The sequence below is a fragment of the Hibiscus syriacus genome, unplaced genomic scaffold (genome assembly GCF_006381635.1).
Source record: "Hibiscus syriacus cultivar Baekdansim isolate YM2019G1 unplaced genomic scaffold, ASM638163v2 tig00110239_pilon, whole genome shotgun sequence".
Taxonomy (NCBI): Eukaryota; Viridiplantae; Streptophyta; class Magnoliopsida; order Malvales; family Malvaceae; genus Hibiscus; species Hibiscus syriacus.
The window spans coordinates 2340478-2366632 of record NW_024062641.1 but is presented as its reverse complement, the minus strand read 5'-3'; the positions used below and the strand labels follow the sequence as shown (position 1 = coordinate 2366632).

The following is a 26155-nucleotide window of genomic DNA, read 5'->3' as shown; positions in this document are numbered from 1 at the left end:
GAGAATTGTATTAGAATATTAAATAACTTCTGGAAATTTCTTTTATTTTTATATTTGATTTTTAATTCAAAAAACAATAAATATTTTGGGCCGCCCACCCCTATTTCCCGTTTTTCATTTTTTTTTAATTTTTTAAAATAAATTCTTAATTATTTTGAGGGATATTTTAATTTATCATCTCTCACATCTTTTGGAATTTATAATTTAATTCTTATTTTAGAATGTAAACTATAGTTTTTATTTAATTTAATCCTAAGTTTGTGTTCTTTAAGTTTATACTTTTATTTTAATTCTATTCAATTTAGTCGTATTGTTGCTTTAATTAGTATACATCATAAATCTATGTTCTTAATTTAATGATTGAACATCTTATTTCTTTTAAATAATAATGTATTCACAATGTCATCAACTCGTCATTAATTATCTTAATTTTATCATCGGGTTTTTAAAAAAAGTCTCTTACTTGATTAAATTATATTATATATATATATATATGTCATTTTCGTTTAGAAAACATTATAAACATCATTACAAATAACTCATTATAATTATAATTATTATGTTTTAGTATAAGGTGTGTGAAATTTAAAAAAAATCACGACCGTAACACCCGTAGTGACTGCAATGACATCCTTATGTCCGCAATCACGATAAATATGACGCGACCAAAAACACGGCCACGAACACTATTTAAATCCCTGACCCCGACCGCCCCCAACTGATTGCCTTCTGCTTCGTTTTTACCCTTTTCTTCTATACCTGTAAATATAAAACTAGTTGGGTAAATTTTTTTTTTAAAGTTTCAGACGGATGACAAAGACTAGAGAATATTACATGATCTGCAATCATCTTAGTTTTGGGATATCCTTCTAGTTGCAGGATGCACTTGATTCCAAAGCCTTTGTCGCCTTCCCTGGGCACACTTGCAAGCACAAGAAGGATTGGCAACATAATATTAGAAAAATAAAAAAGAAAAGTTTTAAGCAGTAGTAATTCGTAAGGCAGGACATAATAGAATTGAATTCTTCCCTATCATGATCATTGAGCAGCTAACGTGACTTTTAAAATTGCATGATCTGTTCGTGTTTTCCCCTTCCACAAAAACATAAAGGAAAGAGAATGAAAATGAACAGTAAAGTGGAAGTAGATATACTTGTAGATAGATTTAAGTGTGTGAAAAAGGAATACGAAATAGCCTAGCACTTGAACTTTCCCAGTTTTTCCATTGCCAGAGCCGTTCAAACAACATTTCATGCCCAGGGCCTGACCTTTTCAGAAGTAGGTCCCAACCCAACTTAGCCATCTTATACGACCTGAACTTTACAGAATAAGATCCAAGCCCAACCGAGACCCCTGAAATTACTTTCATAATAGTTAATGTCTTACAGTTTCTACTTTTGTCCTATTTCGTGAAACAACAATTTATAATTTTTTTCAATGTTTTATTTTATAAGAAAAAGAAAACTAGTAGGGTAATTTTTCCCTTTTTTAGTTTGACATTCAACATGAGTAGGATTCTTTGGTAGGAAAACGAAAACATTGTCATGACATTTGTGTCTACATTTCTATCAAATTTTCTTGTACTAAAGCTTTAGTTTTCTGTTACAACAAGCACAAAATTCAGCCTCCTGAATTCTATATCATGCCACGAGAAAACTAAGAGACCTAAATTCCACAGTTCCACTATTAGGCTTCAAAAACTGTATTTCGAGTCTAATGAGTTTCACTGATCATTTGTGAACGATCAGATTATAGTCTAAGAATGCAGTTTACAAAATCATTCAGTCTAAACTGATGCTTGTTATTGCTTCAGTCCTCCGCTTGATCAGTTGTTGCTTCCCTGACAATGGAACTGTTGGCAAATGAAGAATCGGAGTCTTGAGAAGAGTCTGCAATCTCCTCTCTGTACATTTCTTCTATCATAGGCTTCCATAGTCGAACTCGAGCATTTGTAAACCAGTTTGATATCTGAGTCGACAATAAATAACAAACACCCAACATCAACGTTAACATGCATGAATAATCATCAATTGAGCTTATTGCAAATATATATATAGAAGGGATCATACTTGATTCTTGGTCAGGCCTGTCTGTGATGCCAACATTAGCTTCTCTGAGTCTGTGGGATAACTGTTAAGAACCATGCAACAAAATGGTGAGTTACATTGTCTCAACGCAGAAGCGTTTTAACTCAAATCTGTAATTACGGGTGAAGGAAGTGTTCGAAAAGCCAAGACCGAAGGATTGCTACTGAGGTTTCTGGCAATCCTATAATGGGCCTCCAAGCTTGCCTTTGGCTAGTAATAATTCCAAGTTGTTGAAGAGACTGTCGGTTCTGCCTTGAATCTCTATCGAACAAGCTATGTTGCGATAACCCCGCGTTGGTTCTGGGTAAATCATGCAAAAACTTTCTTCTGGTGACATTTATTTGGGATACTATGGCATCCCTTAGATTGCCAAAATGCCTGGACATTGCTTGCAGTGCCAAAGCAGTATACGACTTTTCTGCTCCTAAACCAGCTATGGATTCAAATGATGAAACCACTTCTTCCATTTGCTGGTAGTATTTCTCGTACCTGAGTTCAACCTGAAAACGAAACAATAACGAATTCATGAAATTCGAGTAATTTTTGAGTTAAAACACGACAGAACATCCAACAACGTCATGCAAACGGCTAACCTCCTCCAGTAATCCAATTAGCTTTGCGAGCCCAACTCGGAGCTCGTGTTCAGGCAGCTGTATCTCAATACAGCAGAATTCTGCCTTTAATTCGGAGGAAATTCTTGAACTCTCTCCCCTGGCACCTTTATATAACTTCCTAAAGAAATTTTCATCGACATTTTTGCCACCAATATTGACAACTTCATCAAGAAGGGACTCAGTTGGCTTTAGATACCTGGAATTCTCAATAGCAGTGGCAAAAGATTCTGACCCATATGTAGTCGCAAGAGGTCGGTGCAGTGAGGTGGAAACCGAAGAAAATGTGTTAGCAGTTAAAGAGTAATCATCACCCCTTGCATTTCCTACTCCAGGATTGCAAACTTCTCTATCTTCTGCCTCCGAGAGCAAGTAACTAGAACTTGCAATACCAAAATTTAAGGAAGGACCAAGCATGTGAGAACCCAGAGGCAGTGAGAGCCTTTGAGTTTGGTGGTTGGTCTCGTTAGCTGCTCCAAGAAGGTCCATCAAGTGTCTGGTCTGGCTAATCTCCGATTCCTTTGTTACAATGGGAGCTTGAAGGAGATCCATTGATCTGGACATTCTTTCGCCAAGAGAATGAATGCTGGGCAATAAACCCAGGGACTGAGGAAATGTGTTGTGGTTGCTTCTCAAAGCGGAGCCATAAGCATCAAAATGTTGGCCTCCCAATTGGTTTTTGCTATAAACAGAATCCGAGACGATAAAATGACGTAGCAAGGTGGAAGTTGGATTTGGAGGTGAAGCTCGAGAAACAGAAATGGAAGCCTAGGGTTTTGAAAGTTGCTAAATCGCCTGGTTGATTGGCATTCAAACGCGAGGAGAAGAGCAGTGAGTCGCCGAGTGAACTAAAATTATTGAGCCATACATAAATATACGGAAAGTAAAAGGAAAATGCAAACTAAAGTTCCACGTGAAAAGCATTAAAAGCGGGTCATAATAAGACTCAGCTTCAAACGAGGTGAATATATTCATCAATAGATGACAAACAACATATATAAAAGTTGGCCGGCATTAAACACAGGGTCACCTGAAGTAATGGGTTACAGAGCTGAAATGGAAAAATCTGTACCGACTGAGATCTAAAACGCTACAAGTCATGCGATCAGAAGAATCACTTGCCGTAAGCAAAACAACAGCCAGGGTAGCTACTTAATTTCCTTGAAAAGCAAAGCAGGAGAGAGGGAGGGGGGAAATGCAGTAAAAGCATGGATGGAATGAAGTCAAGGAATTGTATTACTGAAAACTAGACAAAGAGAGAAACTAATGAGCCATTTGTAAGTGATTGAAGACATGTTTGGCATACACTAATTTAAGGAAGTAATAATAAAACCAAAAAGATAATTGATGAGCATAAAATATGGATGTGAAAGCAATCAACAGAGCATCAATCTTGATGTGGAAAACTGCAAATAAATAATACCTCTGCCCATTCCAGTTGCAACAAATGTTAATAATGCTTTAAATAGTCCTGTAAACGAACCGAACGAATACAAATGAGGGTATATTAATGTTCGTTGGTTTAACTTTAACCGAATAAAGGAACGAACACGAACATAAATGAACAAAAATTTCTTCTTCGTGTTCGTTCGTTAAGAAATGTAGTTTGTTCGTGTTCGTTCATTTAAATAATAAATGAACACAAATGAATGAACATAAACGAACGGATGTAAACGAACACAATAAACAAACGTAAACGAACACAAATGAACCAATGTAAACGAACACAATAAATTAACGTAAACGAACATAAATGAAAATATATTTTTTTTTTCCTAACAATTTTAGGATTATATTTTATTTAATTGTTTTTAAGCTTTTTTATTTGTATTTAAAATTAATTTAATTTAAAAATATTTATGGGTATCAAATTAAAATTTATTGGGCTTTAATATTTTAAATGGGTCTAGAGAGATTAGGCTAAATATAAATGAACACGCATAAACGAACATAAACGAAGAACATAAATGAATATAAACGAACGAACATAAAGGAACATAAATGAACGAACATAAACAAATATAAATGAACGAACATATTACAGAACATTCACGAACGTAAATGAACGAACGATCCATCTGTTCATGTTCGTTCATTTAATTAAAAGAACACAAAATATTATTCATGTTCGTTCGTTTACCGTCGAACGGTTCGCTGAACGTTCGGTTCGTTTACAGGCCTAGCTTTAAAGGAAAACGATGACTTTTTTGCCATACTTATCAGGGGGAAGTGAATAGGTTTAATACTAAGCAGCCAAAAGCTATTACACCTATTGTTAGAGTTTGACTCGAATTCAAATTGGCACAAATTAATCAATATATAAATATTGGGAAAGTAACAAACTCAGTTTGGTTAAAAGTAGAAATTTTTTATTAAAGTAGATTTATACTTTATATAATTTTCCTTTGTAATCAAGTATATATCCCTATAAATAGATACTAAGTGTCAGGGTTAGAAATTAAGTTCTTTTCTTTTACCAAAATCCTCTTGTATTTTCTTCCTTCATATTAGTGAAATTCTTTTATTCTGCCCGTGGATTTTCCCTTTTGGGTTTTCCATGTAAATACATGTGTTCTTTGTTTTTCCTTTTCGATCGTGTTTATTTGTTTGTCGATAATCATCGTTCCGATATAACAAACTGATATCAGAGCTCCGAGTTCAAGATTATGGCAACAATGAAGTATGATATTCCACTATTAGATCGAAACACCAGGTTCTCGCTATGGAAGGTGAAGATTTGGGATGTTCTTACACAGTTAAATCTCGACGATGTAATAGAAAGATTTGATGAGAAGTCGATAACACAATGAACGAATGAGGAAAAGTGTAAGGATCGTAAAGCTCTTTCTCATGTTCGTTTACACATATCAAATCAAATTTTACAAGATGTGTTGAAGGAAAAAACAGTTGCATCTTTGTGGGCGAAATTGGAGCAACTTTGTATGCAGAAATCATTGACCAACAAGTTACACCTGAAGCAGCGTCTTTATTCGCTCAAGTTGGCAGAAGGTTCGTCTCTTGAAGAGCACCTGATCATATTCAAGGAAACCATCTCTGATCTAGACTTTAGAAGTGAAGTATGATCAAGAAGACTTATGTTAAGATTGATGAAGATCAATTTGAACAACTGAAAAATGTACAAGGGGTGAATTGGCAATTATTTTTTAGGGAGTAAGGAGAAAGAAAAAATAGAAAAATTGACACAATGATTTATAGTGGTTCGACTTCTCAACTAAGTCTACCTCCACTACCTTAGCTGATCACTAAGGATTTTCCAACAAATCCATTAATTTGTTCTTTCTTTTTCAAGGACAAAGAGATAACCTTTCCAAAAACTCCCTAGCTTTTCAAAGACTTAGCTAGAACCAAAACCCCTTTACAAGGAAAAAGATGTAAACAAATAAAACATCTAAAAAGGAAGGTGTTTACAAATTAAAGCTTACAAGAACAAAATATTTACAAGAGAATAGGAATAAAGAGTGAAAAGCTCGTCTCTTGTGTTTGATTGCTTAGATAGGTGTTCTAACCCTTTTTCAAGTGTCTTGAACTTGTATTTATATATTAGAATGAGTTTGTGGTCATTTCTAGCTGTTGGGGATGATTTCTAGCCATTTGGAGATGTTTTCTCTGCAAAAATAAACTGCCTAGTACAGAGGGTATCGCTACTCCTATATGGAGTATCGGTACTACCTTTGTAATATTTAAATAAAAATAGTCGTTGGGCCTGACGATATCGATACTAAGCCTATGGTATCGATACTACTATGTAAAGTAGTATCGGTATCCCTTTGGGTATCGGTACCATTTTTCATTATGGAATTTGAACAATGTTGGTAGTATCATTACTACCTAGAGAGTATCGATACTTCTCTTACCTAGGGTATCAGTACCATATGAACAGTATCGATAATGTTCATATAGTATCGATAATGTTCATATAGTATTGATACTGTAAGAACAGTAAAGGTACTAAGTACGTTGAAAATCAGTATTGTGCTCAAATTCATTTTTAATGGACTTTGAATTATTTTTGAAAACTTTGAATAAATTCAATTCAAGTCCAAAAACATTTTGCATTAATTTCTTATATTGAAATATAGTTCAACAATCTCACCCTTTTTGATATAACAAAACATTTGAAAATTTATTTTTGGCAAAACTCCCCCTTAATAAAATATTTAATGAAAAAAAAATATCAATTGTTGGAAAATGTTCAGCTCCCCGTTTTCATTGAGAAATTGAATTTTTCAAACAATACTTCTCCCCATTTTTGTTATATCAAAAATAATTCAACTTTAAAGTTCAAAAATAACAATAAAGAGTAAGTGGTAAATTTTATCATAATTGTTTTAAAAAAAATCAAAAGCTCCCCCTTAATAAAAGCATTCCAAAAAAAATTTTGACTTTAAAGAGCAAGACACTAAAGGAAATTGAATTTCAACAAAGATGAATAAACATGTTAGTAACACATGAAATTAATATATCAAAGTCTAAAATACTTTCTACAATACCAATTGTTGAAATTAAGTGCATATGCATAAAGTTATCCAAAAATGTTATGCATTTAAAAAAATTGATATTAATTGTTAGAGAGATATCATTTGCATTTTAAACCACATGCACAAACATTTAAATTTAGGTCAAAAATTAAAATTTTTAAAATTAAAGCATTTGAAAAATTGATATCAATTGTTAGAGATATATTATTTGCATTTAAAACCAATTTTGACCAAAATTCATTATGATGAACTAAAAAATTATGAAAAATCATTGAAGCTTTAAAATGTTCATCATAACAACTTTTTAACATACATGAGATAGAAAACATAAACTCATTTAAAATCATAACTCATGCATGCTTAAATCAAATGAGCAACCAAATAATCAAAAAACAAAAGCATTAAACTTAGAGGTTACCCATTCCTTTTCAAGTGTGGCTTGAGCATTTGAGTATCATCACTTTCATCACCATTTCTCTCACACACCTACAAGAGACATTTAAGTAGATTTTAGTATCCAAATTGGTTGGGATTCTTGAACATTAGTTTCAATGTCCCATACTTGTCTAATTTAAAAAAAAATTCTTTATGGGACAAGTATGTTCCAAATGACCATGAAAATGGCAATGTTTGCAACTAGAAATCCTGCAACGAGAAAGAATGCAACTAGAATGCAAATCATAATTTTTCAAATACTGTGAAAACACAGATAAGAAGTGGCTTCGCTTCATCTCTTCCTTATTTTGCTGCCTAGTTTCAAGCTTCTTAGATCTACCTCGCTTCATTCCCTGTTGGAATGGTGACTGGGAAGGGAAGCACAGCAATAACGCCTTTTTCCTTTTTTCTCCCGATTAGACGAAAGACGTGTTGGGGCTGTATCCGAAACATTTTTGAACTGCCGGCCCGACAACCAAGCCTATAACCGGCAATAAGAGGTCAAGTTGAGACATACAAAGGCGCCAGTGAAGAGCTTAAAATCAGTGCATTTTGACATTTTTAAAGATAATGAGTTGTTTTTAGAAAATAATTCTTTTTCTTTTGTTAAGCTTTCAAACTTAACTTTCAAATCAAAATTTTCTTTTTCTAAATCTTTGATTTTGACTTTTGAAAGCTTTAAATCATTTTCAAAGTTTCATTTGTTTTTCAAAATCAAATTTCTCTTTCAAAACCAAATCATTTACAACTTTAAGTTTCGAAATTAATTTCTTATATTTGGAATTCATGGTCTTAAATTCCAAATACAACTCATTATAAGCAACTTGTAACTCGTCAAAATAATAAGAATATAATTGACTAGAGTTAAAGTTACCATTGAATCTTCATTGATGGCTATAAGGCATAAGTTGGCTACTTCATCATTGGAGTCATCTTCATCACTCCAAACTACCATAAATGTCTTCTTTTTAGTTGATCCATTCTTCTTTAGGAGGGGACAATCATACTTGACATGTTCCGTTCTTTGACATTCGAAGCAGACAGGGGGACTCTTCTTTTTGCTCGATTCATGCTTCACTTCCTTAGAAGTCATGAATCTCTTGAATCTTTTGAAGAGCTTGGACATCTCTTCTTCTTCATCATCGTATTCATCCACCTCTTCATTTGAATATTAATTACTCTAATTGGTGGATTTGAAGGCAATGCCTACCTTATTCTTTTTCTTGTATTGCTTCTCTTTATCTTCTTCCTCTTCCTTCACCATCAACTCATGAGTGAGAAGAGAGCCAATAAGATCATCAAGAGTGAGAGACTTTAGATTCTTGGCCTTAATTATTGCCGTCTTCTTCGATTGCCAAGACTTTGGAAGAGAGTGGATAATCTTCCTCACAAACTTCTCATTAGGGATTACTTCTCCAAATCCCTTGAAACCATTGACAATTACAGAAAATCTATCCATCATAGCTTTGATGTCTTCATCAGATTTTATCTTGAAATTTTCATAACTATGGTTGAGAAGACTTATCTTGGTTTCCCTCACTTCATCAGTTCCTTCATTCGGGCCTAATGCACAAAATAGAATGTGCATTGCCTTAGCATTGAGTTGGAACTTCTTCTTCTCTCCATCACTCTAATCATACATCTCACCAGGTGGAATGAAGTATCCCTTCATGATTGAGTTATAAGCTCCTAGATCATTGGCTTGAATGAAGAGCATCATCTTATTCTTCCAATAGGTATAATTTGCTCCATTGAAGTAAGGTGGCTTGTTGACTGGTTAAGAGTCTTCAATGTAGTAAGAGTCGGAGGTCGAAGCCATCTTCTTGTCAGTTGCGTTGGAAATTGGTAGAGCTTATTCTAGGATCGTCTCAAGGTTGTTAGACCTTATAATGAGTCAAGATCTGATACCAATTATTAGGATTGATGAAGCTCAATTTGAACAACCGAAAAATGTACAAGGGGATAAATTGGAAAATATTGTTTAGGGAGTAAGGAGAAAGAAAAGATAGAAAAATCTTGTTGCCATATTTGATTATGGGATTTTCCTTGTGGGTCAGCAAGGAATATTTTGAATCTAACCGGCGCGTGGAACTGTTCTCGTCTTTCTTGTCGACCACACACCATTTTTTGATCGGTCGATGACCTTTGATGCCTCTGACTTGTGGACCGTTAGATCCAAATCTTGATCTAACAGTTGATACGAGTGTGGCGCTTGTGCTATAATATTTAGGGCTTCTAACCCTAAATTTCTTTTATCTCAATCATCGGTCGTTCCTTGATCATGTGGCCCTTATTTGTATGACGCCTAGCTTGGTATAGAAACCCTAATCTACTGGGTCAGGCATATTTGGGTTTCATCCTTGTTAGGCTTGAGTTGTTGCTTTGGACCTTTTCTTTTCAAGAACCAGACTCGAAAATTAGACTCCGCATCCTTTGGACTTTAGGATCTAAAAACATAATAAAGTAAAGTAAGTAAAAATAATATATATATATATATATATATATATATATATATAATTTTCCAAAAAAACTATATATATTTTATAACATAAACTATAAATATATATATGTTTTTGAACCTATATGTATATAATATGTATATACTATATATATTTTCTAAAAATCATATATTTTAAATATAATATATTGAAACCATATTTAGAAAAATATATTATATATATATATATATATATATATATATATATATATATATATATATATATTATATATATATATATATATATATATATATATATATATATATATATATATATATATATTCATACGAATAAAATATATATAAAGTTCCTGAAGAAAATGAATGTTTACAATAACTTTGCAGCTGAAATCCCTGGGGAAAGATAGTCACAATCATATGATGATCAGGGTCGACGTTACAACCATATAACAATCAACCTTGTCGAATGTATAAACTTAGTTTTTAAAGAGACCTGATATCTTCCGATAATTAATATTGCTAGGGAGACTTACTTCAAATTGGGTAAATTTTGGGTAGAAAAAAGTGCACTAATAGATTATATGATCAAGGAAGGGAGAAATTGAGCTCCATATTTGGAGAAGAAAATGCAAAAAAAATGAAACACATGCAATATCAATGTTTGTTCATGATTTTGTCAGACTTGATTTTGATTACGTTGTCCAATCACTTGTTCAACCACATAAGTGAGGCAATTCTACCACATACACTAGTGAGTCTTCATATTTGTATTTTGTCTTTTTTTCTTCTCAAATTTCATACTATTGTTTTTATTTTTATCATCACTCTCTACAAGTCGTTTGCTACATCGGATTAGTAAGTCTTCATACTTGTTCTTCTTATCGATTTTCATCATCTTCCTTAAACTTTCTTTCTCTCCTTGTATACCTCAACTATTGACATTATAGTCTACTTCACCCATTCCTCATTTGAAGATGAGCTTGAATCCAAATCATTGTAGTCGAAGTCGTAAAACTCATAAACACCGTTCACCAAATCATACCCAAATTATTCCCACTGATTTATGATTTGATTCTAATAATTTCTATCACTTTTAATATAAACACCATCAGCTCACCCCTAACTATACAAAAAAATCCAATCTGACCATTGGAACTCGTCACTCTCACATGATAAGTTTCAATAGAATTAAAAAAAATATTTGTTTGTTGCCCAACGTTCAGGTAACGACTATGAATTTCAAATCTAAAAATAACTCGTCACCCCACATGACGAATTTCATGAATTTTAAAAAAAATAAAATATATGATTTTAATTAATTTAAAAAAATTAACATATTTTAATAGAACTCGTTGTGTGATCGTGACAAATTCTAAAAAAATTAATAAACAATTTGATCCCATGAGACCCATAAACCTGTATCTATTAATTAATAATATTTGGATAAATTTATCACGTGGGGTGATGAATTCACCTATACTGTAGCAAATATAATAGAATACAAAATAATATTGAGATTGAATTCCTGAGTCAATTAATCCGCGGTCCAATTTTGCCGCTGTTTTCCTCATATAGTTTATTGGCATTTTAAGAAAGAAATCCAAAAAGAATACTAATAATATTAACTAAATAGGCCGACGTTCGGCCTGTTAAAATAACTGTTCACTCTGGTTGGGCTACAGTTCAGCACACTGAGTCCAAACAAAACTTATCTGAAAATCGGGGTAATAACGAACCGCGATAAACCACATAATAAAAGGAAAATGTTTAAAAATTGGAGATTGCACGAGTATCAGTTTCGGGACGAAGAAGTTACTGCAATTCCAGCGAAAGGATTTTACGATGAGCTTATGTTTTTGTTCTCTTATTTCTCCTTCACCCTTAGTTTACGAGGCCAATTTTCCATGGAATTTGAATCTTAACCGCTCTAGTGGCCTTCCTCATAACAATAACAGGGGTATTGTTGCGAGGGTTACCCAACGAGGATACGAAGTGGGTAGTGTTTCGTTCCAAAGTCCGATAATTGAGGCCGAGGAAAAAGAGGAAGTAGTTGATAAAAACGTCAATGGAGTCGTCGTCACTGAACCGGTGGAAGATACTCCGAAACCGGTAAGATTTAGGAAGAAGAGAGATGAAGATGATGACAGTGATGATGAAAGCTTTGAGGATAGGTTCAAGTTACGTAACGGCAAGGAGGTAAAATATTTGGATTTTATCAGTTCAAATTTTGAATTATTAATCAATTTATTTTTTTTTGATTTCTTTGAAGGTTTTTGAAGAAAAAGCTTATTTAGTGGGCGTGGAACGAAAAGGCGAGATATCGGATTCTTTTGCTATTGAGGAGTCCCTTAAAGAGCTGGCTCAGTTGGCCGACACTGCTGGGCTTATGGTCGTTGGTTCTACTTATCAAAAGTAGGAGTTTTATCTATTAATTCGAATTGCATTTTCATACTCTAAGCTGAAACTGTCTGACTGTATTTTTTTGCCTTTGAAGGTTAGCTTCTCCGAACCCGAGGACATACATAGGATCGGGAAAGGTTGCAGAAATTAAGAGCGCAATCCGTGCTTTTGAGGTCGAGACTGTAATATTTGATGATGAGCTCTCACCGGGGTAAGGTTTGTAATAATTTTCTTAGTTTCAACCTTTAATAAGAATCTATCTTAGCTTAGAGTGTTTTTAATGAAGCATCATTTGGGATGTCAATTGTTTGGACCTTATAAAGTTGACACGAAACCATCATTATTTTACATTTGTTCTCATCTGGGTCTATAATTGAATCTCAGACAATTGCGCAATTTGGAGAAGGCCTTTGGTGGGGATGTTAGAGTTTGTGATCGGAATGCTCTAATCCTGGATATCTTCAATCAGCGAGATGCAACACATGAAGCTGCTTTACAGGCAAGTTCTTATTGTTTAATAAAAACTGGGAGGTTATGGACAATTGGACATAACTGATATTAGATTGAAGTTGGTAAAATCTTTCTGTAATGAAGATGGGCAAAAGAAGAATAATGTATACATCTGTTACTCAAATTATGGGTCCTTTTCTAGGTTGCACTGGCCCAAATGGAATACCAATTGCCACGTCTTACTAAAATGTGGACACACCTTGAGCGTCAAGCTGGAGGCAAGGTGAAGGGTATGGGTGAGAAACAAATTGAAGTGGACAAACGTATCTTACGTACACAAGTGAGCAACAATTTCTGTTTCCCAGTATTTTGTAGACAAAGATCTGCTATAGAAACTGAAAATTGGGCAGATAATAGGATTTATTATTGTTGCAGTTTGTTTCCTTTCTCTACTTTTTAAACACTGAACATGTTCCCATGCATTAACTTATGTGCTTTGCTAGATTGGAGTTCTTAAAAAAGAGCTTGAATCTGTCAGGAAACATCGAAAGCAATATAGAAACCACCAGTTTTCTGTTCCTGTTCCTGTTCCTGTAGTATCATTGGTAAGCACTTAGCCTGATTTTCTTTTTAAAAATACAAGGACGTTTTTATTTTGTTGGTTTATGTTTCTGGACATATTATCCATTTGAAATCATTATAGGTTGGGTACACAAATGCTGGCTAGAGCACACTTCTATATCATTTGACTGGAGCTAATGTTCTGTCTGAGGACCGACTCTTTGCAACCCTTGATCCTACAACAAGAAGGGTTCAGGTCTGTCAAAAAAATTGGAAACCCTATCGTTATACCTTGATTTCAAGCTAACCTGTTCTTTATGCAATTGAGTAGTTAGAGGAGATTTAAACTGAAACGAAGTTTTCAAGCAGTTGCTATAAGTTTTCTCTATCTATGAACATATAATTTCTATATTGTGCCATTCATGATACATCTATTCACAACAACTGCTTTTTCATTCTCAAACTTAGAGTAGAATTCAACTAGCTACTTCGTTTTGGTAGAAAAGAATTGAGAGTTTGAAGAAGTCATGTGATTTAGATCTATGAATGTTAGTTTTATAAATCTGTGCACAAATACATTCTTCCTGGACAAAATTTGCTTGTTCGGTTCAAGTATTGAAATGAGTTTGTGCTGTGTTATCTATGATCTCTATCGGTAACAAGGGATGCTTGTTTCTTTGTGTACTTTTTCAGATGAAAAATGGAAGTGAATTTCTTCTTACAGACACTGTTGGTTTCATCCAAAAGTTGCCAACTACTCTGGTAATGCTTCTCAAATTTTGGAGATGTTTATGTTATCTGGAGCTCCTTCAATCATGTGTCAAAGAGCGTGCATTCAAATTTCAAACTACTTTATGAGCAATTATTTCAATTTGAAAGATGCTACCATTGAATATTAATACCAAGTTTGTATTGAGTAGAGCCCCAGAAATCATGTCATCTCTGCCTAATTGTTGCTCATGCAGGTTGCTGCATTCAGAGCTACATTGGAGGAGATATCTGAGCCTTCACTTCTAGTGCATGTGGTGGACATCAGGTATAATATTCAATCAATTATTTTTAGTTTTTTTTCTTCTCAAATCATCAACTAACGCTGTTCCATTTGAACTTCAGCCACCCCCTTGCAGAGCAGCAGATAGATGCTGTGGAAAAAGTTCTAGCAGAACTAAATGTGTCTGAAATTCCAAAATTAATGGTCTGGAACAAGGTAATGATGATATTTTCCTTCTCTGAATTACTAAGAATTGAAACTTGCAAAATAAACAATTTTACCTTTTCCTTGCATCTTATTATACTTGTGATTTGTATAACTTCATGCATACTCAATACATCTGCATGAGACCTTGTGTTTTTTGTTGCTTAATCGTATATGCTGCCATGCAGTCTATCTTACCTCAGCATGCTCATACTATTTGTTTTCATAATTCCTTTTTAGCTATTTATTTATCGATTTAAAATTTGATAATTTACTTTTACAGGCAGTTTTTGCTCTTAGACACTAAATTATTCAGAGTGGTCATATTCATAACATATGTTCAATATTCTGCATCCTGTTTTAAGAACCATGCATGGGAAAGAGATTTGATTGCGTACTAACTACACACGTATGTCAGGTTGATAGGGTTAGTGATCCACAAAAACTCAAGTTGGAAGCAGAGAGAAGAGAAGATGTTGTTTGTATATCTGCTGTGACTGGCGAGGGCTTACAGGAATTCTTCAATGCTGTGCAGGAAAAACTGAAGGTAATAATTAATTGTCTGTATTTCAAAATATTTAAAACATGAAGGCGGTTGATTCTGTATATTCGTGAATCTGAACTCTGTTTTACTAATGAGTAATGCTATTTTGAATAGGATTCTATGGTTCCAGTGGAAGCTTTACTCCCATTTGACGAAGGGGAACTTCTGAGTACTATACATCAGGTCGGAATGGTGGAGAAAACTGTAAGTGTTAACTGAATGTTAAACTAATCTAATTTGTAGTCATCATAAAGAGAAATATTATTGCTGTTTTCTTATATATCTTTCCCTTTTGCAGGAATATACCGAGAATGGGACATTTGTCAAGGCATTTGTCCCTCTTCGTTTTGCTAGGCTGCTAACCCCAATGAGGCAACTCTGTAAATCATAACTTCAACGCTCTCCAATGTAACCTTTGAATAGATCAATGAGGTTTCAGGTGATTTGGAATAGAGGTGGCTTTTCAGTGCAGCATTGCCCGAATACCAGTGTATATAGAAAACCCGCTTTGTTATTCTTAAAGATGTAACTGAACTTGACAGCAATAATGGAATTCTAGTTTTTATCCCAGAAGACAGAGTCAGTATTCTGTGTGAACTCAGGGTGCCGGATTACAAGACCTCAAAGCACCAACGTAACCATCAAATACCAAATAAAAGAGGGTTCATACTCAATACTTTGTTTCGTAATAGGTCGAAAAACGACAAGTCCAAAGTCAAGTCGAAGTGAGCCAAATCTCTGTTTGCTACCGTAAGTGGATGAATGTGAAAACTAAGTAGCTTGGGAGCAGGTTAACCACTCGGATTTGTGAAAGGGTCAAACTCGGACGTAATCTTTCGTCTTTTGAATCCTTTGTTTCTTGAAGGGCTACTTATTAAGGTCTCTTGAATATTTTGATTTTTATACAATGTTTAAATTATCTACTCTTGTGCACCTCTCTCCACAATAAACGATACAGGCCATGATTATGAAAAATGAGCATAAAATGAATATACAAATATTTTAGAAATTAATATAAAACTATGTTGTTTCTTTCTAATCTATCGTTAAATGATGCGTTTGATAAGATTGGGATTAGGGAATGGTAGCTAAGTTAGCTGAGTTAATCCGTACTGTATAAACTATGAAGGTAAAGGATCTGGTAAACCAGAAGCACTGCCACCATTACATTTTCAGATGCTTACAGTTCATGCTACAAAAAGAAACGTGAAGACAAACGGACACAGTCTTGAGTATGAGTATTGGGTGTTTTTCAGGAAGGATTTGGTGAGGGGAGCAGTTGATTTAATCGTTATAGCCAAATATAAATTCCTTCGCCATCCAATGACTACATACCCCTAGGACTAAATCGAATCACCAATGGCTTTTCTGAAAGTTGCTCTTGGCCAGCTTTCCTGTCAGCCACAGTATTCTTGGCTCACCCTGGTTTGGGTTTTGGCTGGGGGATCGGTGGTTCCCCAGGTGGCCAATTTGGTGCATCCCCTTTGGGCCTTTTCCCACAGTTCTATCAGTTTTCATGCCCTCAAGCCGACGACATTGTCATGTCAGTACTAAAGAAGGCCGTTGCAAAACAGCCTAGGATGGCTGCCTCCTTGCTAAGGCTTCATTTCCACGATTGTTTCGTGCAGGTTACTTGCTTCTTCCTCTTTTTCATTAAGCAAACAATTTGCCTAGAGAAGTTGGCTTGAGATGAAAAATAATGTTTAAAAGTAACTATTGCTAAAACTGGTTACAGTAACTCGTAAAATTACTTAAAATTTCCACGTCTGTATCTTGTCTTATAGGGCTGTGATGTTGGACGACAGTGCGACCATAGCCAGTGAAAAGAATGCACTACCAAACAGGAATTCCATTAGAGGCTTTGAAGTGATCGATGAGATCAAAGCTAAACTAGAAGAAGCATGTCCCCAAACTGTTTCTTGCGCCGACATACGCGCAATGGACGCTCGTGGCTCCACTGTGTTGGTAAGTGGTAACCATGCAATGCAAACCAGTTCAGCATTACTTCTTTTTCCTATTTTTGGTAACCACGATTAATGCTTTAACACAGAGCGGTGGACCATCTTGGGAGCTTCCACTTGGAAGGAGGGATTCAAAGACTGCGAGCCTCAGCTCCTCCAACGCCGACATCCCACCACCACACTCCACTCTTCAGAACCAGATAACATTGTTCAAACGTCAAGGTCTCGATGAAGTCAACCTCGTTGCTCTCTCAGGCCAACCGTCCACATTTTCAGACGATAACATAAACTCAACTTTTTTTTCTTTACCTTAATGGCTTACTCATTTTCAAACATGTAATAATAATGTTTCAGGAGGACATACCATCGGTGTAGCCAGGCGTGCGACCTTCAAGCAGAGACTATACAATCAAAACGGAAACAACTTGCCAGACCTAACATTAGAGAAATTCTAATACAATGGCTTGATATCTGTGTCCCAAATCTGGTGGTGACAACAACACTTCACCTTTGGATTTTGGGTCCCCTATAAAATTCGACAACTTTTACTTCAAGCTCATTTTGTGGGGAAAAGGACTGCTGAATTCGGATCAAGTGCTTCTGACAGGGAATGTTGGGAATACCATGGAATTGGTTAAAGCTTATGCTGAGGACGACAAACTCTTCTTTAAACAATTTGGCAAGTCAATGATTAAGATGGGAAACAGTAGTCCTCTAACTGGTTTTAATGGGGAACTTAGGAAGTATTGTCGCGTAGTTAATTAGGACATGAGTTCTGGTATCTGGTAATCCGGTATAGTGGTATGTCTCTGTCATGTCTAATAGTTAACTACGTTGCTTAATTGCATGAATGGGTTGAGTACCGCCCTTTTAATTACATTTAGAAGAAGTTGTTGAGAATGTAACCTTTTTATTGTTTGAAGAATGAATCAAATTTTTATTATTACAATAAAATAAGTAGATTCGTCGTTTTTGGTCCCCCCCTGCATATTATTAGTTTTAACTCTGAATCTGATCCTTTTATTTTAATTCAATATTAATAAATTATAAATTTAAGATTTAAGGATTACTTTTACCTCTATCATCACTTTAATTTATCATTTTTGTCTCTATCAGTTTTTTAGTTTTTACATTAATTTAACCTTCGAAGTTGTTTAGGGTGTTTATCTTAACCCTCGAAATCCGTTGACCGTTTTGACTAAAAGAACTGAGTCTTTTGTGTCTATGGATTATGTGATTAAGTTAAAATATTTATTAAACACAATAATCAGAACAAAATTTTAAAATTTTATTATTTATTTTAGTGAGATTAAGGGATTATGTCAATTTGTTTAGATATGTTTCTCCATTTTATTTAGTAAATATTTTATTATTTATTTATTTAATAAATATCACATCATCATCAAACTATATTAGTAAATATTGGCTGATCTAAAAATTGTTGGTGATGAAAAACGCAGAAGACTAACGATTTTGTTAGTCAAAATGGTCAATGGACTTCAACGACTAGCATGAACACTCTAAACAACTTCAAGAGCTAAATCGATGCAAAAAACGATAGGGACAAAAATAGTTTTGGTCCACCCGCTGTAGACACCCATTTTCTTAAAAAATAGAACTAGTAAGAGTTTATCTTCTAAGATGACTCTTCCACCACCATATCTTTTAAAGCAACAACCACACCAACAAACGTGCAACAACCGAGCAAAGAATCTAGTTGCATTAGGATTCTATTATTAATAGGATTCTAAAAATAGTTAGTTTAGTTTTTTTTTCACTATAAATACATGTAATCCTCCCCATTTGTAACACACGATTTACATACAAGATACAGAGGAAAGCACGAAAAAATACAAAGGCAAAACTATTGTTAACGATTCGAAAAGGAAATAAAAGGTAGCATCTTTTTTTACATTGATTCGTTCATTTCTCGCATGTACATGTTATTTTTTTCTTGAGATTTGGTTTGAATAACCCAAAGCGTGGGTTGCGCCGATGACCAAAGAGGGGTGGAGTTTCGAACCTAGATCTACTCCCGAGGCATGTTCATTTTTTTAAAATATTTAATACTCCCCCTAAGTCAATCTTAATCTTTAATTTACCTTGAAATTTACCCTTTAATTTTACTTTTATATTAATTTTGTCTCATATGTATATATTTTTAATTTTATTTATTTATTTATTTACTATATTCCTCTTTATATATAATTTTATTATATATATATATATATTATATATATATATATATGTATAGATGTATTAATTTTTCTCTATTTACTATGTATATATTTTTTCTTAATATTATATTTTATATATTTTTATATATATTTTCTTAATATTCTATTTTAATTTTTATTTATATATATATATATATTATATTTTTACTTTATTTTAATTTTTTATTATTTTTTTCTTAATATCATGTATATATTATTTTATTTGTTTTACTTAGTATTATATTTATTATTTATTTGTTTTAATAAATACTACTTTATATATACACATTATTTTTATTCCTTTTTAATTTATTTTACCTTTTTTTTTATTTTTTTACTCCATTAATTTTTCTCTTTATTTGTGTCTTTTTTTAACATTTTATTCATTTTGTTTATTTTTATTATTTTATTATTATTTTTTACGTGTTATGTTATTTTCCATTTTTTCTTGTTTTATTTATTATTCTCACGTTTGCACACTTGCTATCCTAATTCGATTTTATACTCCGCTACGAATTTAACGTTTTTATCTTTTAAGGGTATTCAAATCAATCAATTGTAAGTAATTTGAATCGGGTCTGTTAAATTTTAATTTTAATTTCAAATTTTCGCAACTAAGACAACCGGCAAATTAATTGGTACCGAAACGGCGGTTCAAGGGTGTTAATCCTTCCTTGACCGTAACCGACTCCCGAACTCGACACATTCCTGGTAAAAACGCAGATCAGGTAAGATGGTGTCTGACCCACCTAAATTCGTTTTAAAATGGTTGGTGGCGACTTCAATCCACATTTTTCAAGTCAAAGCCCAATTTCGGGGCCCAACCAAAAGACGGTTACGACAAGTTTAAATTTTAATTTATTTATTCGATTCCAATTATTTATTTTCAAGTAAATAGTTGTACTGACGTTTTTTTCAATGATTTTAGATTTTTGAAAAAGTTTCCATCTCTAGCTCTATACCCGAGCTCTGAACCCTTTTAAGTGGGGGTGAAAGCGACACTTTCGTGGGAATTTATTCACCATGCGGGCCTAGCAAGTAGCCTTCGGGATTCATATACCTTATGTCTTCGTGTGAATTTATTCACCGTGCGGGCATAAGGGAATGTTTCCTCTCGAGTTTAACTTAGTCCACATAAGCTTGTAATGGGCTTAGGACTAAGGGTCTGGTAAGCCCAAGGGGGCACCGGCAAGGAGAACTCGGGTCCCTTTTTTTAGAACCTAAACCGGGAGGCTATGGAGAATTAGAGCCCACCCCAAAACCTCATTCCAAACCCTAGGCTGCTTTGTTTCATGCTTTACTTTCTGTTCAAAGCATGCAACCTAGACAAATATGCGGTTAAGATTTGTGTGGAATTAGCATGCGGGATAGAGATCATGTCCGGGTAGGAATTAAAGCATGTGGGGTAGGACCTTTTATTTTCATTATTATTATCTTTACCTTACTAACTCTTTTCAATTTTTCTCTCTTTTATTTTATTTCCATCATCTGCATCATTCAAAAGAGGTGTTGATTCACACAAAAAAACGTGTTCGTTAACCATAAATAATTTGCATTAATGGACAAAGGGATTGTAATACAAGAGATGAAAAATGCAGGGGTCCGGCTATGGTAAGAAAAGACTCAGAAAGAAAATGAGGACAATTTGCAAGACAACTATGTATCACATTCGATCAAGAAGACATGGTGACCACAATCAAGTACATCAAAAGTTAACTTTTCAAAAATGGGTTGACAAAGGTGGCAGGGGAAAGACGAGAAAAAGGTTACTGACCTCGAGAGTCCATTCAAAGACAACAAGAACAAGATGGCAAGTCATTGTCGACAAATTCAAGAAACAAGAAAATGAACTTCAGATAATCCCTTTGATGGAGGATTTCAATGGAATTTCCGATTCAGCAAAGGATGGAAGCCAGAGATGCAGTCATTTGACACTTTTTGGGAACCAGTACAAAAAACAACTCAATATTTTCACGGTTCATCCAGAGAGGCCGGAGTGGTTCAACAGGTTATTCAACCGGTGAAAGACGAAGGTAAATGACTAGTCAACCTGTTCCGGGTCTAGAGGATTTAGTCTGGATGTACATTTAAAATATGTTTATTGCCTCTTAAAATATAAAACACTTTTGTCCCAATAAATGTTATTTACAATAACAGACATGTTTTTGGATCAATGCCTCGAACATTTCATGCATTCATGCGTTTTTGCATTTTGCATTTTGCATTTTGCATCTACATTTCATTTTTAAACATTTTTATAAACATGAAATTTCTTCATGGAGAATTCGATGAATTGGTTTTAACCACATGACACCACATGGAAGCAAGATTGTAACATCAAAAGAAAAAACTGAGATCATAACGAATGAGCTCGATCAGCTGGTTGTACGACTAAGCCTGCCAAGATGATCTGAGAAAATAGTCCACATATCCTAAGGGCTACGATGTTGAAGCTGTTTGCAGTTGCCACATAGGATGCTCCAAACATTTCTTTGAGAACTATAAGGCGCTGAATCGTGAGATCCAAAACCTGATGGGTTTAGGGGCACGGACAGCCGAAGAAGGGGCATTGCATATATCATTTGCACTTAGAGGATTGTTTTGTTTGAACACGTCTTTGATCTTTCATGTTCGCTTAATCTTTTAAACGATTGAATTTATGCTACTTTCTAAGGTGGAACAATTGAACAAATCATAATCTTTAGTTTTTTGAATATTAAATGAATTAAGGATTCTTTTAATTCTTCAATAATTATGGATTTTTGACACATGACAAGGTTAGACCTTTTATCTTGTCTCAAACCCCAAAATAAAATACCTTGATTCTTTACTCAAAATAACTCATGGTCATTACCAAAAAGACCAAATTTTGACATTACATCCCTTTGAAATTTTTTAACAATGCCTTTATCTTTTTAATACACCCATACCTTTCTTTGAGTCAATAAAGTCACATCATTGTCTTTTTTAGACTCAAAATTGACATTTTTATACCATTAAAACCCAAGGCATTGAGTTGTTCATTTGAACATGAGCATTCTTCTAAGACACAACTTGGGGCATCTCGCAGAGAGCCTGAACATTGAGACATATTGGGAGCAAGAAGCAGAAAAAAGAATTCACTCGAAATAATTCTACCATGCATTAATTACACTGTTTTCATGTGAATAAAAATAATCCTGAAAAATATATTCCCCTAGGGATACATTTTCTGTGAGGACTTCCATGTATGAAATGATGAACGGCTTTCTTTCTTCATCCCTTCACAACAGGAGAAAATATATATCCATTGTGTCCCCTTTTGAGCCTATAGTATTTTTTCTTCTGACTCAACCCTAACCAAGGATCACCCTCCACACTAGGGGGCAAGGTGGAGAAAATATACTCGCATGAGTAAAGACATGAGATACCGAAAGGTGAACCAAATGCCAAGTGCGAAGATTCAATCAGAACAAAAAGAGAAAAAAAAAAGAGAAAAAGCAAAGAGAAATTAAAAAGAAAAAAAAAACAAAGGAAAATTGAAAAAAAAAGACGAGATGCATATACAAAGATTCTCTTGATTCAAACGACTCATTGAGATTCAAACTATGAGATTGATCAAGCACAATAATTTTCGAATCACTGAATCACTTCACTTGAAGATCATAGAGCATCAAATGAGATTGATCGAGCACAATCATTTTCGAATCACTCACTCGAAGATCATAGAGCATCAAGAGAGAGACACATACGAGCAGATTCAAATTGAGCAAGATATGATTGAAGACATCAGAATGAATTGATCCTTGGTTCAATCACCCTTAAACACTTGTTTTGGCCTTTTATCCCTTTCTTTCATAACCATGAACCATAACCTACGTTACGTGCCTTAAAGTCCCTTCTAATCATACATGAAGTTCTGAACAGAAGATACTATCTTCAGATTTCATCCCGCCCATCAGGATTAATCTTTATTTGCAAAAACGGTGTAATTAATGCATGATAGAGAAAAATAACAAAGGGGAGTTCAAGACGTAAATTACGAATGACGTCTTGAAACCAAAGGAGGATTCGAGTTGAAAACCTGAAAAGGAAGCTCGAATACAAAAATTGGGCAGTTGAGGCGATCACACAAATTCCTTGACAAGGCATCGCACAATTCGAGCATGACCATGAAAGTTGGGAATCGGAGAACACTTCCAATAGAGGAGCATACAAGGTACCCCATAAAACCTTTGAGCATCAAATAAACAAAAAATGCCAAACCTTTGACCAAACACAATAACCTGAGACTTTTTATCCTTTCCTTACTTAACCATTTCCTAAAAATAACTTTGATCTTGGCACATGTCAAATAGCTATAATTTATTGAAGGATTAACATTGCAATTAATTCTTTGATATCCAATGAACTCTAGTTTTATGATTCGTCTCAATTGTAAAACTGTGAAAGGGGCAATATTTTCAAAACTTCTGATTAAACATTTTTCGAAACTCTTTTAATTGATATTTTCAGAACTTTGAAAATAAAAGAGAAACATTTTTTCAAACAAGACAATCTCTCTAGAGTGGATCTTGGTAAATGACATGTGGCTCTCAGACAATAATCTCATGCTTCAAATTAATGTTGAAGCAAGAAATGAGGAACAATAGGGGCACTTTTAATGTTGGGGCATTTTTGGAGATTCAACATTAAATATTGGGGCATCTCTGGGGATTCAAAATCCTAATGCGAATGACCAGATCTTCCGAAGGCTTTTCCTCCACATGTAGGAACCAGCAAGCAAAAAATGAGATTCTATCCAAGGAATAAAACAAGAACTCATTCATTATGCATACATTTTAGAGCATCATATTTATCATTTTTTCACATACATAAGTTTTGCAGCTTTAGAGTCAAGTTTCAACTTCAAGGTGAAAGATACTTGATTCAGAAGAGTTTATAAAAATCGATGGTGGTTGCTTAACTCAGCAGCAAGAAGTCACACTTCAACCAACTTGACAGATTGAAAGATCGAAATTCATCTTCAGATTCAACATTTCCAATATAAATTTTGTCTCGCTTGAGACAGTCTCATTTAATGCAGATGATTATCTCACTTGAGATTGCTTTTCTTAAAACAGACTTTGTCTCACTTGAGACTGTTTCACTCGAAAGAAGGCATTTCATTTCACTCAAGACTGTTTTTAAAAAGAAGATTTTATCTCGCTTGAGATAGTTTCCCTTGAAATAAAATATTGTCTCCCTTGAGATAGTTTCTCTTGAAACATAAACATTGAAAACATTTCCCTTGAAACGAATTTTGTCTCTCTTGAGATAGTTTCCCTTAAAACAAAATTTTGTCTCCCTTGAGATAGTTTCTCTTGAAACATAAACATTGAAAACATTTCCCTTGAAATAAATTTCATCTCTCTTGAGACAGTTTCCCTTGAAACAAATTTTGTCTCTCTTGAGACAGTTTTCCTTGAAACAAATTATTTGAATATGTTTTATTTGAAATAAATTTCGTCTCCCTTGAGACAGCTTCTTTTGGAACTAAGTTTTGTCTCTCTTGAGACAGTTTCTCTTGAAACAAATTCCGTCTCTCTTGAGACAGTTTCCCTTGAAACAAAATCTTTGAATTTATTTCCCCTAAAACAAATTTTGTCTCCCTTGAGACAGTTTCTCTTGAAACACAAAATCTTCAAATTTATTTCCCTTAAAACAAAATTTTGTTTCCCTTGAGACCGTTTTCATGAAACAACATATATCTTTGAGATCATTTCCCTTGAAATGAATTCTATCTCTTTCGAGACAACTTCTCTTGAAGCATCATCTGAACCGTTACACTCAGCTCAGAAACATACTTGAGATGGTCGAGAAGCATTTCTCAAATCAAAAATAGAATGTGCACATCAGATTTTAACATTTAAAGAATTTAAGATCAGGGATCAGAACTTGAAGATTCAAGAATCAAGATTCTAGACAAGCAACTGGAGATCAAGATTTCTCTTCAGAGCCCCAATATAACATATGTTGCATATGCATTTTAGGCACACCTAAGAGCATTGCATCCATAGCATCACATATATGCATAACTTTTTCAGGTTTTAGCCAATTTCAACTTCGCGGCGAAGGATATTGAACTCAAAGTGACACAATTTGCTCGAGAGTAGATTTTAACTTCACAACGGAGGATATCTAACTTGAAGCCAAACTTTACAATAAAGGGGTCATCCACGGTTTCAACTTCACGGCGAAGGGAATCGTGTCCACCCGCAACATACAATACTTGGATTTCAACTTCACGATGAAGGATATTCAAGTCAAGGCTCAACTTCATGACGAAGGGGCCATCCGCGATTTCAACTCCACGACGGAGGATATCGTACCAGCACATCCACAATTTCAATTCCACGACGGAATATATCTTGCCACTCGAGACAACACAAGTTCAACTTCACAACGAAGGGACGACTGGTTGTCAACAAACAATTTCCCAATTTCAGAACCAATTTCAACTTCACAGCAAAGGATATTGGATTCGAGACAACACAAGTTCAACTTCATAACGAAGGGACGGCTGGTTGTCAACAAACAACTTCCCAATTTCAGAGCCAATTTCAACTTCACAGCGAAGGATATTGGACTCAAGACAGCACAATCTCAACTTCACAGCGAAGGGGCAGCTGACTGTCAATAAACAATTTCCCAATTTCAGGGCCAATTTCAACTTCCCATCGAAGGATATTGGACCCAAGACAACACAAGCTCAACTTC

The 26155-nt window shown here is 34.4% G+C and overlaps 1 protein-coding gene and 2 pseudogenes across 1 annotated transcript; 2 read left to right on the top strand and 1 right to left on the bottom strand.

Moving 5' to 3' along the window:
- Positions 1-1652: 1652 nt before the first annotated feature.
- Positions 1653-8587, bottom strand: LOC120114669 (BEL1-like homeodomain protein 11). The gene is made up of 5 exons (XM_039135494.1): positions 8507-8587; positions 2681-3466; positions 2208-2587; positions 2070-2130; positions 1653-1968 (listed from the first exon to the last, which is right to left on the bottom strand). Exons 1-5 carry the CDS (start codon positions 8585-8587, stop codon positions 1810-1812), a joined length of 1467 nt encoding a protein of 488 aa, XP_038991425.1. The 3' UTR covers positions 1653-1809.
- Positions 8588-11817: 3230 nt separating this feature from the next.
- Positions 11818-15919, top strand: LOC120114704 (annotated as a pseudogene).
- Positions 15920-16363: 444 nt separating this feature from the next.
- LOC120114668 overlaps positions 16364-26155 on the top strand; it is a 29952-nt pseudogene continuing 20160 nt past the window's right edge.